Source organism: Orycteropus afer, unplaced genomic scaffold (genome assembly GCF_000298275.1).
Source record: "Orycteropus afer afer isolate SDZICR_OR568_19922 unplaced genomic scaffold, OryAfe1.0 scaffold00356, whole genome shotgun sequence".
NCBI lineage: Eukaryota > Metazoa > Chordata > Mammalia > Tubulidentata > Orycteropodidae > Orycteropus > Orycteropus afer.
In genome coordinates, this window is record NW_006921943.1 from 1,065,151 (window position 1) to 1,080,818 (window position 15,668).

The 15,668-nt window shown below is 45.0% G+C and overlaps 1 protein-coding gene across 1 annotated transcript in view; it reads left to right on the forward strand.

Annotated features, from left to right (window-relative positions):
* ZNF407 (zinc finger protein 407) overlaps window positions 1–15,668 on the forward strand; it is a 556,565-nt gene that overhangs the window by 307,510 nt on the left and 233,387 nt on the right. Inside the window, exons 4-5 of the mRNA XM_007952740.2 lie at window positions 4,944–5,110; window positions 10,438–10,521. Coding sequence (XP_007950931.2) covers window positions 4,944–5,110; window positions 10,438–10,521 — 251 coding nt within the window. The remainder of the gene's footprint in view (window positions 1–4,943; window positions 5,111–10,437; window positions 10,522–15,668) is intronic.

The window sequence follows — 15,668 nt, forward strand, 5'->3', positions numbered from 1 at the left end:
AAATGTTTAAAATACAAGGGGATCTGAAACAAGCGTAGGACAGATAGCTCTTGGCATCCGAGTGCGTGCGTCTGGGTGGCAGGCGCCCGTGCCTTCGTGAGAATGTGACAGTGTGTGCCGTCAGCACACGTGCTGAAGAAGACCACTGACTGTGAGCGGGACCCTGGCTGGCGCCGGTGCCTGTGAAGCTCTGTGACTGTAGTGTGGTGGGTGAGACGCTGGGTTCTGAAGTCTGGTGATGTGAACGGAGGGAACGCCTCTGTGACATCTCCATTTACGGGATGCTTCTCCAGGTGGGCCCCACCCCCTTTTGTGTTGTTTTGTGTTTCCTGTCACTTGGCCTCTTGGGCTGCAGTCTTTCTATGATTGTGGGGATCCACCCATTGACCTACACAGGTAGTTCCCAGGTTATGAACGAGATCCGTTCCTAACTGTGTCTTTAAGAATTTGTAGGTAGGTCAGAACAGGTGCATCCAGTTCTTACTTAGCTTTACTTTAGTGCCGGAGAAAGGAGGTCTGCAAAGAAGAATGAAGAAAACCAAAGATGCATGGAAACAATTAATCCAAGGGACTGGTACACCATGCAATCCTCAGCCTATATGACTATGAGACCAGAAGAACTAGATGGTGCCCGGCTACCACTGTCAACCACTTGGAGGGACATCTCTGTAGGAGATCCTGGATGGAGTGAGAGAACAATGTGGAACAAAAGTCAAAATCTTTTTTAAAAAGAAAAAAAGGGACCAGGTTTGCTGCTCTGATAGAGCCTGGTGGAACCCCTGAGACTACAGCTCCTGGCTGCCCTTCGGGTCTGGAATTTAACCCACTCCCGTGACTTCCAGCCAAACCAAAGACAGGCATATAAGGTGAACATTTACACTAGGTATATACACTCCTTGGAGAGATCAATTGTGGGAGAATGGAAGGGCATTGTATGCACAGGAAGACAGTTCGGGGGGCAGGAGTGCATGGAGAGGAGGACACGGGGAAGAGGTGGCTCTGGGGAGGAAGTGGGAGGAAAGCTGTTGCATTGTGGGAAATTGTAGTCAGTGTCATCAGACAAAGTGTGTGTGAGCTGCTGTATGGAAAATGAACTTCCTCTAAACTTTCACTCAAATCAAATAAAAATTAAAAAGAGAGAGAGAGAAAGGCACTTCGGAGGCACAGGGCCTAAGGTATTTGACTGCTAACTAGAAGATTGTCAGTTCAAAGGCACTCTGTGGAAGAAAGACGGGGCCATCTACTTCCATAAAGATTTACCACCTCGCAAACCCAATAGGGGTCACTGTGAGTCAGAGTCCACTCAGTGGCAGTGGGTTTGGCTTGGTTTGGTTTGAGTGCAAGAGAGGAGCCCTGCTGGGCAGTGGTTTAGTTTGAATCCACTGGCTGTTCCATGGGAAAAGATGAGGCAGTCTGCTTCCATAAATATTACAGCCTTGGAACCCTGTGGGGCAGTTCTGCTCTGTCCTTTGGGGTTGCTATGGATCAGAATCAACTTGATAGCAACAAATTTGAATAGGTTTTTGGGTTTATTGCAAATCATTGAAAGCTGCCTGTACAGTGAGTGAGGGTGAATGTGATGGAAAATCTGTTGTGAATAGGGGCAGGTTCAGTCTTTTCAAAGTGGGGGCAAGTTTACATCACATGAAAGGGCAGGTAGGAAGTGTCTGGAACCGGGCCTGTGTGTATTCTAACTCCCTTCACAACAACGAAGGTGAATTCTTGTCACTAGGGACTTTGTGCAAAACATTGTAAAGTGAGAAGTTGCACCTGGAGGAACAGCATGTGGGGAGAAAAACACTCATTCCAGGCCGTGGCTGTGTCAATCTGGGTGATGGGACGGGCGCCTTTATTCAGGTGGGCGTGTCAGTCCGGGTGACAGGACGGGCGCCTTTACTCAGGTGGCCGTGTCAGTCCGGGTGACGGGACGGGTGCCTTTATTCAAGTGGGCGTGTCAGTCCGGGTGAGGGGACAGGCATCTTTGTTCAGGTGGATGTAGACAGTTAGGTTTCACAGTTGATGGGCTTTGTACTTACCGGTGCCATGTCCTCCCAAAGCTGTGTCTCTTCCCCTGGAATTTCCTCTCCCGGAAACCCTCCCTGCTCTTTTCCCATTTCCATTTGTCACCTGTCTTCTACCATCTAATTTAAATGCCACCTTCAGGAAGCGTTCCCCCCTCTGCCCTCGGCCATGTAAACTTAGCATGGCATTCCCGTTGTCTTCCCGTGCAATGGCGTTCTTTTTGTGGATGATGTTTCTCCCTTGCAGATCTGCCGTCCATGCTTGATGTCTTGTACCGTCTGGTACGGGATTTGGTGGGGTGTGGTGTTGAGGGTTGGGCGGTGTTTGGGGTTTGGTGCCGTTTGGTATTTGGTGCTGTTTGGGGTGTGGTGCTGCTTGGTGGTGGGTGGTGGTTGGGGTTTGGTGCCGTTGGATTGGTGGTGGGTGGTGGGCGGAGCTGTTTGGGGGCTGGCATGTGGGTGCCACCGTCTTTCTGCGCAGACGCACAGCAGGCGCCGTTGCCTCCTCTCCCAGGTTCCTTTGCCTGAAAGAATCGCACCTTAGCCCCAGTTCTGTTCCGGACGTCTCCTCCAGGTGAACTTCCTGAAGGCCCTCAGGTGGATGACAAAGTCCCCCTGAGCCTGTTGCCTGAATGCAAGTGCTTTACAATGTTGGCGGACTCAGATTTGTGCAGTTGCCGGCAACCACCAGCTCTGGTGGAGTAGTGCCTAAGGCACTTGGCTGCTAACCAGAAGGCTGGCGGTTCAAACCCACCAGCCACTCCTTGGAAGGAAGGTTGGGCAATCTACTTCCGTAGAGATACTGCCTTGGAAACCCAAGGAGGGGTCGCTATGAGTCGAATCCAATTCAGCGGCAGTGGGTTTGGTATGGTTTTTTGGCAGCCGCCGATGAGGTGGGAACACTGCTTTCGGAGGACAGTTTGAAATCGTCGTCTTCCAGGTTCTTGTCTAAGTTCTGGTACCTAAACTTCTTCTTGTAGCAAATTTTAGAACATGGGAGGTTTTCTGCTTTCTAAGTCGTGACCTTAGTTCTTAGTTGTCTGGCTTTTGTCATCTCACGACAGGCACTAAGCTTGCGTCGAACATTTTTATTACGTGTGAATAATGGAGTGCGCGTGCTGAGGTGCCAGAGATGCAATTTTGTTAAATGTACATCCTGGTAGATTTAAAAATGAGGGATTTCTCTTGTCATTCATAAAGTTGTAATGCAGTCCAGAGACATGGTTTGTTAAAAGATAGCATCTACTTAACCTCCTTATTTATTTCTTGCAGGAGAAGGTTAGATCCACAATAAATACATGAAGAAATAAGTAGATAGGGGAATTTATCTTGGAAATAAGATCCCTGTCATGGTTTTGAAATGTTAAATGCATGAAGACCCATCAAAGAGATATACGGACATGATATTTTTTCACAGTGCATTGCAAAGTATTTAGCTGTATTTGTCATTCTCCAGGACCAGGAAGCAGTGATCAGATGAGGGGGTAATTTGAAAGTCAGCTTTCTGAAAACGGGTACAAATGCAGTGCCCAGACACGTGCCGTATGTAGCTACATTAATTGGCAGGTTTAATATTGAAGTGCTTTTAATATTTGTGTGGCATTTGTCAACTAGTTAACAGTTCTACTCATATAGATTCTACTTCATACACCATTTCTTTATCTAATAGAAGAAGGGCATTTTCATAAAAGGCACTTTCATAATTTGGCCCCCAAGGACCTGGGAAGTTGGTGAAGCAGCCCCCCTTTGCCTGAGATGGGCCGGCACCTCTGGAACCTGGGGTTCTTTCGCCACTTCCGGGGCTAAGAGGTTGTGAATGGGGCGGGGGGAAGAGCCCGTGGCGGCCGCTCGTTCGGCATCCCCTTGATTGCGACCGGGGGACGGAGACGCGTAGACAGGAATCCCTGACTTGCTGACAGCGTCCCCGTTTGTGGTGGTGAAATTGACCTCTCCAGGCCACGTTCTCTCCTTGGACGGCAGGGCCACATCTTAAAATGGTTGCATTCTCGATAGTGCCTTTCAGTTTGCAGGGGTCTGCCCATCCCCTTGAATTACCTGCCACTCTTTTCCTTGTTTCGTCCTTGGGTTTGCTGGGAACTAAATAGGTGGGACTTGGGTTGGAAGGTCCGGCTTGGAAGGTCTGGGGTAGCCAGGATTTCCAGAGCACATGTGGAAAAGGACAGAGCCCAGCCCAATGAATGGTTCAAGTCCTGTGTTAGGTGATAGCTCCTTTATAACTGACGGTATTGAAGGATCAGAAACTGTGAACTGGGGGCGGAATGAACTCTTCCTCCAAGTGTGGATTTTTATTCTCAAACCGGAAATAATGAGGTTCTTTTCTTTGCGAAGATCCCTTTAAAAACATGCATTGCGATCGTCTTACTTTTCTTCTTATCACAGGAAGCGTCTCCTGGCCGCGAGTGACGGCCCAGCAGAGCCCCTTGATGGGGACGCGCTCTCCCCGGGCGCATGGGGTGGGGGCAGCCGTGGGGCTGCGGTGCGGTCCTGGGCTGGGCTCCCGCCCCGAGCGCATCGCCGCTGCCGCGGCCTGACAGCGAGCCGGCCTTGTCTGAGTGGTCTAGTCAGATCGCTTTTCATTTAGCCTCTGGTCTGACAGCCCTGCCCTGGATAAGTGGTGTAGACCTGTGCAGCTGAAATCTATTCTCACATTTGCCTCAGGGGTGACTGGACTGTAACAGAATTTTTCAAACCCGTTGGGCCCAACCGCAAAGCAGAGAATAAATGGCTGAAGTGCCAGGCCTTGACAGAAAAATCAATGCCTGGTTATACAGACATGACAGAGCAGGTCTGCAATTCGCCCACCGAAGTGTGCGCTTCCACCGCAGGCCCGGGGCGGGCGGCCTGCCCTCCCGGCTGGGAGCTGGCGAGACTCACGCTTTCCTTCTGTTTCCTCCCACGCAGGAAATTCACATGCCACCTTTGCGACCGAAGTTTCACGGAGAAGTGGGCCCTCAACAACCACATGAAGCTGCACACTGGCGAGAAGCCGTTCAAGTGCACCTGGCCCACCTGCCACTACTCCTTCCTCACCGCCTCGGCCATGAAAGACCACTACCGGACCCACACAGGTCGGGGCCTCACCTCACCCCCGTAGACAAAGTGAGCTGTCATGCGCATGCGTTAATTACTCCAGTAGCGATCAATGTCAGTGATTCCTGCTTGAAGAGTTTGTTTTAAGACAGTGGTCATTCCCTACTAACAGAGGTACCATCATCTCATTTTTTTCCATGAGACTTGGTTATTTTAAAGTGACACTTTCGTGTTGAATGTTTGCATTTGCATGTGTTTAAACAAACACCTCACACAGTTAGAAGCTCATTTAGGGGGTATGTGCATCTATGTTAAATAAAGTGAGCTCCAGTTTTAGAAGCTCATTTGTGGAGATTAAGTTTTGACAGAGAACTCGTCTTACATTTTGTTACTGACATAAACTAAGTTCCAGAGTATTATGAAATATTACTGAATCTTAGTACCTTTAATAGGATCTCTGGTAACATAGTGCCTAAGGCACTTGACTGCTAACCAGAAGGCTGGCGGTTCAAACCCACCAGCCACTCTTCGGAAGGAAGGTTGGGCAATCCTACTTCTGCAGTGATACTGCCTCGGAAATCCAAGGAGGGGTCTCTCTGAGTCGGGGCCGACTCGATGACACATAACAACAAGAAGTTAAAAATTAATCAGATTACTATTTTCTTGGAAGAGGAGGGGGCTGGCAGAGACACAAGTTTTGATAGTGAATATAAAGATACTAATATGAATTTAGTGACTAAATGTTTTTATAAGATTCCAAATTCACATACATTTTGCACCAAAACATTCAAACAATGTATGGCAGTGAAAGGAATTGTCCATAAGAACAGAACCGATAGTCTGTCCGTGAGTCCTGGCTCGGGGAGCCCGAGGTGCTGGCCTTCGTAAACACAGTTCCCATGGGCACTGGGCACGGCGCACTGGGCAGCATGTCTGTGGCTCGTGTCTCTGTCTGTGTGTGGTGGGCTCCCGCCTCTGGAAGCATAGAGATGAACCCTCTTCTTACATCAGCCTAGTGATACTACAGTGCACTGTCAGGTATTTTGTGGTTGTCGTTCTCTTTACACCTTTCAGAAAGTATTTTGTTTCAGGGGAAAGAGGAATAAATTTTCATCAGCATTCTCCAGTGCTCCTCTTATTGCCAAGCAGCCTATATTGTTGCTGGAAATTATAGGTGGGAAGTTCTCTGGACCAGTCTGTGGGAGCCCAAGCCTCCTTAGCCTCCTTGACAAGGGTGTTGACGATGTAAGGTCTCCAGCTGCCCTGAGAGATCACTTATATCGAACAGCAGATGAAAGCCAGTGCAGATGTAATTTATCGTCGGCGTTTCCTTCTGAAGAATAATTGTGGAGACTTGGCTGGATCAATACTATGGATTTTTGTTGTTAGGTCTTGTAGTCTGCACCATAATGAGAGAGGGACAGTGGCTGCTTTCCGATAGAAAGCACAGGGTTGGCTTCTGTGTCTTTGCACATTTGAATGCAAAATGGCGCGCTTGAAACTGATCCAGTGGTTAAGAGAAGGGCCATCTCCCTTTGTCTCTCCTTTGTCATATAAACATGGCCTGTTAAGTGATTACCTTTATATGGAGTGCAGTAGAGCAGTGAGGTTTTTCTTAAAAGTTTTTTTTCTATAAAAGTTGTTTTCTGTACCCTATTTGCCCACTGCCCGCCCTAGCTGCTCTACTCCCTTCAAAAAACAAATAAAAACCGAGTGAAAATTGCATTTATATTGAAAAACAAATCAAGCCACCAAGGCAAGTATGACATGCAGTCCAGCGGAGACTCACTCCCATGGTGAAATCTTACGTGTCCTGACACCCAGGTCACTAATGTATTTAGAGTCAGATCCCATGGAAAAGGACTGACTTGTCTCTGTGCCTGTGAGCATCCCACGACAGGAGAGAGGTTAAAACTTTACATATACGTGCAGCTTGTACACACAGAGATCCTAAATGCCATGAGGATTTTTCTGTGGTAGTTAGTATTTTTATTTTACAAGAAAGAGGTAGGTTGCTTCTTATTATGAAGAAACTTCATAACAGAGAGAACGGAAACCTACTTTTATTATATCCAAGAATGGTAAGAGTCCTCTCTCGCCACTAGATGTATTGCCAGGTGGGTGACCCGGTGCAACGTCCCCATGACCGCTGACCCACCAGACTCATTTGCAGGAATGTGTACCAGCATACCCCCGATCACCCCCCCAACACACACACGGGTTCATCCCACAAAACTGCACCAGGAGGTGGCATATGATCAGGAACCAGTGGTATTGAGGGAGGAAGTCTAAGCTACACTGAAGGCACTGGTGAAAAACAAGGCTCCAGGAATTGACGGAATACCCACTGAGATGTTTCTGCAAACAGCTGCAGCACTGAAGGCACTCACTCATCCATGCCAAGAACTTTGGAAGACAGCTACCTGGCCCAACCGTTGGAAGAGAATCCGTGTGTATGGCTGGCCATGCCCAAGAAAGGCAATCCAACAGAATGCGGAAATTATCAAACAATATCATTACTCTCAAAGACAATTTTGCCAAAGATATTTTAAAAATGGTTGCAGCTGTACATTGACAGGGCACTGCCAGAAATTCAAGCTGGGTTCAGAAGAGGACATGGAATTAGGAATATCATTGCTGATGTGAAATGAATCTTGGCTGAAAGCAGAGAATACCAGATAGATATTTGTATGTATTTTATTGACTATGCAAAGGGCATTTGACTATGTGAATCATAATAAATTATGGATGACATTGTGACAAATGAGAATTCCAGAACACTTAACTGTGCTCATGTAGAACCTGTACTGGACAAGAGAAGCCATTCAAACAAGGGGGTACTGCGTGGTTTAAAATCAGGAAAGGGGTGCATCAGGGTTACATCATTTCACCTTGCTTAATCAATCTGTATGCTAAGCAGATCATCTGAGAAGCTGGGCTATATAAAGAAGAATGGGGCATGAGGCCTAGAGGCAGACTTACCAACAACCTGTGATGCGCATATGACACAGCCATGCTTGCTGAAACCAAGGGAGATTTGAAGTACTTACTGATGAAGGTCAAAGTCTACAGTCTTCAGTATGGATTACGCCTCAACACAAAGAAAACAGAAATCCTCACAACTGGACCAAAAGGCAGGATCATGATAAACAGAGAAAAGATTGAAATTGTCAAGGATTTAATTTTTACTTTGATCTACAATCAACACCCGTGGAAGCAGCAGTCAAGAAATCAGACAATGTATTGCCTTGGGCAAATCTGCAGCAAAAGACCTCTTTAAAGTGTTAAAAAGCAAAGATGTCACTTTGAGGACTAAGATGCACCTGACTCAACAAGTTCATGGCGTTTTCCGTTACCTCATACGTGCAACAGCTGAACAGTGAATAAGGGATGCTGAAGAATTGATGCCTATGAATTAGAGTGTTGGTGAAAAACATTGACTATTGCCTGGACTGCCAAGAGAAGGAACAAAGCTCTTGGAAGAAGTATGGCTAGAATACTCCTTAGAAACAAGCATGGCAAGATTTCATCTCAAGTAGTTGGGGCATCAGGTGGGGCCAGTCCCCTTAGGAGGACATCATACTGAGTGAAATGGAGGGACAGCGAAAGGTGGGAGACCTGCAGGGATGTGGATTGACACGGTGGGTGCGGCCGTGGGCTCAGACATGGCGGCAGCTGTGAGGTTGGCAGGAGCAGTGTTGTGTTGTATTGCACACTTAGTCACTGATACGGAGCCCACTTGACGGCACCTGACAACGACAACATGGGGAAGCATACTAATATTAATGAACAAAATGTCTTTGGTATTTAAATAAAAATGTCTGTGTTAGCGTTGTTTAATTGATAGTATAGCTACTTAGATTTATATTGAAAATTGATTAAATAATTAAATGTCTGATTATAATTAAACCTGATTCTTCACAGCCCATCTACTCTAGCCTGTGTTTCTATATTGTAATGGTGATACTAAGAAATAAAAAACTTAAGCTCTGAAAAGGAAAGTAAAGCTAGGAAAAATATTTTTAAATTCTGCTTTATTTTTTCAGTGATAGCAGTAAATGTCACCATACCATTAGGATGCAGTATTAGACGTTGTTTGGTTAAAACTGTCATTTAATATGTGTTGATTTCAGTTAGAAATGCCTGCCATGCTGGTGACTGAGGGACGGCTGTTGGATTATCCATGTTATCTGCCTTTCTAGATTGACTGTTTTTTCTTACCTTGAAAAGAGCAATTACATTTCCAAAACGCCTCCAGCTAGATTTCTGTTACGATATACCAAAACATTTTAGGGCATAGCCGGCCGACTCAGGCAAAACCCTTGAAGACTTGTTGCCTTACATGTCTAAATTAGTGAAGTAGATAAAGGCAGATACAAATGATTTATTTTATTTCTGGAAAAGTATTTCATAATTTCACTGAATCTCCACATGTAGTGTTTTTATCCTGTTTTGCCCTTCTCCGTGGGCCTTCTGGGATAAAGCTGCCTAGCTTGCCAGCACTTACTGCCTAAATATGCTACAGTCAAAAGATATATTGCATTTATAAACTGCAGGGCACAATGTTAGCTTGGATAAAAATACTGTATTAAAAAACAAACATTCACCCATTCTTAACACATACTATGTCTGCCAAATCTCTCTGTAATCGTTGCAACAGTTTTCATTCAGGAGCTATCATTAAAGATGAATAATACAAGTTTTTCTGCAATTTTTTTAGCAGTCTCTCGACTTTTTTTTTTTTTTTTTAATGCCATGAAAGTTTGGGAAACATAAACAGCACTGAATTGTTATTGGTACTGAGTAATGCGGATTTTATTGTTGCTTGGGATCCTCAGTACGTTCAAGGACACCATTTAATTCATATTATTAAGTAGGAAGTTATTAAAGAAGACCCTGATAGAATCAGTTAAAACCCATTCAATATCCTTAAGTTGTTACAAAATTCAATATGTTTTATTTAAGCAGAATCATATATACTGTATATTAACCATTCCGAGCAATCTTTACTCAGCTCCGAGAGGCCAGATGTATGGGAATTGTAAAAAATCAGGATATGCATAAAAACTGTTCAAGTGCATAAAGCAGCCCCATCTGGAAGACATCTACCAGAAATGAAGTTGTACAAAACCATTCCATTGATAATAAAGCTAATTTTTATGGGTCTGACAAGTATGTAATTATGTTCAGTGGTGCTTTTCAGATTTTATCACAGTCAATAAACCGCAGTGGTAATTTCATTCCCATTTGACATATTTACATGGAAACATTTGATTGGAGGAATTAGTAACCCTGAAAGCCTTGATAGATAGGTTTTAATGATCTGTGACCTCCACAGTCCCTCATCTGTTTATTGTTGCAACAGGCGAGAAGTCGTTCCTGTGTGATCTCTGTGGCTTTGCTGGCGGGACCCGGCACGCTCTCACCAAACACCGACGGCAGCACACAGGTCAGTCGAGCCGACCTCATCCTTGGCTGTTGCCTCTGAGGCATGAGCACCCCAATAGCCAGGGACCCAGCAGTGACATCCCATGTCCCGGCACAAATGCTGGCCCCAGCCTGTGTACCTCTGTGTGTTTGCACAATGTGTGGGGGTCTAGGGAAAATTCTACTCGAAGGCATAATGTTTAAGTATTTGCTTTATAGATTGAAAAAGGAGGCCACCCACAAACTTTTGGGATCAGGTGTCCCCACTCAATTCATGGTAAAGAGGAGGAAGGAGAAAGTTTGGCTCCCAAAGCCCAGGACTTTGCCTGGTGGGGTCCTGGGTGACATCCTCTCTCAGGGTGTCAGTCAGTCTCCCTCTACCCCCTGCTCACGCACCCACTTGCACACCTACTTGCCACGCTCCTTTTCCGTTTGTCTCTCTGCCTACCTGTCTGCCCATCACCCACCCCTCTGTCCGGTTTGAGCTACAGCGGTGGCAGTCAGTTACCCTTCCAGTTTGGAGTCCACAGCACTGACGGTGCCCATCGGCCCAGATGCAGGCAGGAGGCCTTTTTCCCCTTTAGTGTACATTCGTGGGAATTCAGTGAGACAGTATTCCTTGGCTAGGAACACTGAAGGCCTAGGTATTTGAATCGTTTGTCAAATTTTATTGTCTGCTTTGTGCCTCATAGTAGGCCTGATAAGTAATCATTTGGCTAAGTCTTGGTGCTGTGTGTCCAGGCCTATGTTTGTTGTCCCTTTAATGATGACAAGCACGACTGTTTGCTTTCGGAAGTGTTCTAGTTTACATGATAAGTCAGGTGATGGCATAACTTGTAACTGAATATTAGAATTTCTTTGGGTAACATGAAAATGGTCAGGGTTGCCAGTCCAACACTAAATGATGTTGAAACACATTGTTTTATAGACATTTTGTTTGATTCTTGATATATTAACAGTTAGGTTCAGGTAGTCGTCAGTCTTAGGTTCAGGATCATTGAAAACTGATGCAAGATCTTGAATCTGTGCTTCAAGTCTCTCTCTGAGATGAGGGTTATTATTGAGTCACAGAGAAACGCCCAGTGTTTAGAGTAACTCTGGAAAGGTGAACTTAATTGTGAAAACATAAAATTCCATTCCAAGTTTATGGAAACAACTATGGGCATGTCATCTTAATCCACAAACTCAAAGATTCCATGTCCAAGACGGCAGATGAGGCCCAGGTAACAGTGGTCATCCCCTGTCTGTGATAAATGCATGTGGTAAGCATATGCCCATGTGGGGTGAATGCGTGTGGTAAGCATGTGCCCGTGTGGGGTGAATGCATGTGGAAAGCATGTGCCCAGGTGGGTGATTATGTGTGGTAAGCATGGGCCCACGTGGGGTGAACGCATGTGGTAAGCATGGGCCCACGTGGGGTGAACGTGTGTGGTAAGCGTGTACCCATGTGGGGTGAACGCATGTGGTAAGCATGTACCATGTGGGGTGAACGAGTGTGGTAAGCGTGTACCATGTGGGGTGAAAGCGTGTGGTAAGCATGAGCCCACGTGGGGTGAACGTGTGTGGTAAGCATGAGCCCACGTGGGGTGAACATGTGTGGTAAGCGTGTACCATGTGGGGTGAACGTGTGTGGTAAGCGTGTACCATGTGGGGTGAACACGTGTGGTAAGCGTGTACCATGTGGGGTGAACGTGTGTGGTAAGCATGAGCCCACGTGGGGTGAACGTGTGCGGTAAGCATGAGCCCACATGGGGTGAACGTGTGTGGTAAGCGTGTACCCATGTGGGGTGAACGCGTGTGGTAAGCGTGAGGCTGTGCAGGCTTTCCCACCCTCGCTGCTTTCAGCAGATTGATTGCCACGTTGCCGCTCCACACGGGCCATCAGCTAACTTGGTCACACCTGCTGTCGCCCTGGGAATGCCACCCTCCCTTCTGGGAAGACCTCTGCCCAGGTGGTCCTGTCTCACGGTCAGGTGTGCCACTCCCGCCCCCTCACACCAGCGACAGCAGCACCTCGGTTATGGGCATTTGCAGGCTGTCCGTCATGAAGCCTCTGCCGGGAGGTTCCTTATCACTTTGCTGTTAGCTTCATACCATGTAAGGAGCTCTAGTCCACAGTGGCCAAAGCAGCTACTAACCAAAAGGCCACAAGTTCGGACCCACCAGCTGCTCCATGGGAGAAAGATATAGCAGTCTGCTTCCATAAAGACTACAGCTTTGGAAATCCTGGGGCACAGTTCTGCCCTGTCCTGTAGCTGCTGTGAGTCCGAATTGACTTGACGGTAACAGGTTAGTTGTTTTTGTTTGTTTTTTCTCGGCTACACCGTACAGGAGAGTGTCTCAGAGAAAAAGGCGTCTGTCTTTTTGACATTTATCTGCCTCTGTGGCACACCTCAATGATGATTTTTTAAGACAAAAATCACTTCTTAAAGATGGCTGACTTCAACAAAAACAGCTGAGCACAGCTCAGTCGAGGCACTCAGTGTTGATGGTGGGTTGACAAGGTGTAGGTGCCAGGCGGTTGTGTTTTCAAGGCTAGACGGATATGTGCATCTGCAGTCTACTTCTCTGTGTTCCTCTGTGATGTGCTTTACCTTTTACCACAGAGCTGCCACGCAAATTACAGTCCACTTGGAAAGGTACTCACAATGTTCAGATGGTGTAAATAGTTGCTTCCTACAACACAGGGGCTGACACACAACTTTGAGTCGGTTCCAACTCCTAGTGACCCCCTTTGGGTTTCTGGGATGGTAACTCTTCATGGAAGTAGATTGCCCTGTCTTCCTTCTGTGGAGTGGCTGGCAGGGTTGAACCACCAACCTTCTGATTAGCAGCCAAATGCCTTAGGCACCGTGCCACCAGAGCTCCTTATTAGCAACATAGAAAATATAATTACCATTACTCTTTAAAGTAATGATTTTACATATAAATTGTGTCAAATAAAAATGCCAGAAAAGTTTACTAATGAAATCAACTACATTAAACACTTTTGTTTAAAAAGAGCTTAAGTTAAACCACTGAACTGAGAAAGTTTAGTTTGAGGATTTTAGATGAGCTTCAGTTACACCAATGGATCAGGCCCTTGGGTGTATAATGGTACCCTTCTGCTTCTTCCAGATCCCTGCCATATCCCTGAAAAACGGATAGTTTAAAGATGACTTTTTTTCAAATTAGGTATTGGCTACCCAAGCCTATTAGTATAGATAAGTTAGTAGTGGTATATGTTACCAAAACAGTTTTCAAACAAGTAGATTGAATGAAATAAGTCAGCAGAATAGATTTGTGAATTTATGAAATGGGGGAAAAGTTGAAAAAAAAAAAAAAAACTTTAAATTACTTGATCACTTACATTGGTAATACTATGTGCAAAATTTGAAAAAGAACTTGTTATGTAGATGATCTATGCTACCTGACTTAAAGTCTGCTTATAAAGCTACACTTTTCATGGCAATACCGTAATTGGCATAAAGATACACAAATAGATCAATGGAACAGATAGAGTCCACAAATAAACCCACACACTTATCTGTCAGATGTTTTCAACCAAGGTACAGTTTTTAAGGATAAATGTAACAAAGGACACTCTACAAAGACAACTGCAAAGCACTGCTGAGAGCAGTTAAAGAGGCTAAATAAATGGAGAAGCAGCCCATGTTCATGGATTGGCCCACTGGTACTGTCAGTCATCACACCGATCAGTTCAAATCCCATCAGGCATTTTTTTTCCTTCCCCCATTGGAAATTAACAAGCTGATTTGAAAGTTCATATGGCAATGCAAAAGTCGAGTCGTTAAGCAATTTTGAAAAGAAAAAACTGAACAACTCATCCTTCCCCACTTTAAGACTTATTATCAAGGTACAGTAATCAAGTTAGTGTGGTGTTGTCATTGAGGTCAGAGGTAGACAAATGTATCAGTGGGATGGAGGAGGGATTGTGGAATTACACTCACACATATGTGGTCAGCGGGTTTTAGACAAAGGAACAAAAGCAATGCAGTTTTTTCAACAGATAGTGCTGGAACAGTTGCATATCCATATGCAATAAAAATGAGCTTTGACCTATGCTTCATACCATATACAAAAATTATCTCAAAATGGATCACAACCTAAATCTGTAATTACAGAGGTTCTAGAAGAGAACAGAACATAGGAGAAGGTCATGTGACATCACAAGCATGATCCACAAAAGTAAAGGAAGTTATAAACTGAATATTTTATACATCAGTAACTTCTGCTCTTCCAAAGACAGTCTTAAAAGATTAAGAGTTGAGTTCTGGCTCTCACAGTTTTCACCACATTCTCCAGCTGATCATGCTCAATAGCTCCAACCGACTGGGAAAAAATATGTACAAATAACATATCTGATAAAAGACTCATGTCTATGGCATTAAATAACTCTTACAACACATGCATAACAAGCAACCCAATTTAAAAATGATTGGAAGGTCTGAACAGCCACTTTATCAAGGAGTAGAAATGCAAGACAGATAAACACACGTAAAGATTCACAGTATCATTACGTAGTAGAGAAATAGAAATCTAAACAGTGACGACACTAAGCGTTGTCAAGGATTTGGAACAGTTGGAACTCATATATTCCTGGTGGGAATTTGAAATGACAAAGCCACTTTGGAAAACAGTTTTGTAGCTAGATAATAAACAGATCACATCTCCAAGTCTTTCTACTCCTTGTATTTACCCTAGAGAAGAGAGAGTGTGTCCGTGCAAAGCTTTGTCCACAAAAGCTCATAGTAAGTTTATCTGTAAGAGTCAAAAATGAAAACAATTCAATGTCTTTCAGTGGATGAATGGATAAAAATATTGGTACAATCATATAATGGAATACTACTCTGAAGTAAAAGTAAATGAAGTACCCATACCCAAAGCAACGAGAATAATCACAGAGCACTTACGTTGAGTGAGAGAGGCAAACAAAAGAGAATACACATGACATGTTTCCATTTATATAAAATCCCAGAAAATGGTAACTAATATACAGTAACAGGAAGCAGTCAGTGGGTGCTTGGAGATGGGCAGTGAACGGGAGGTGCATGGGCACAGGGAAACCTTCAGGGGTGATGGGCATATTCATTACACTATTGTGGTGATGGTTTACTCGTGTCAAATTTTACCAGATTGTGCATCTTACATAGGTAAGCTTTTACATGC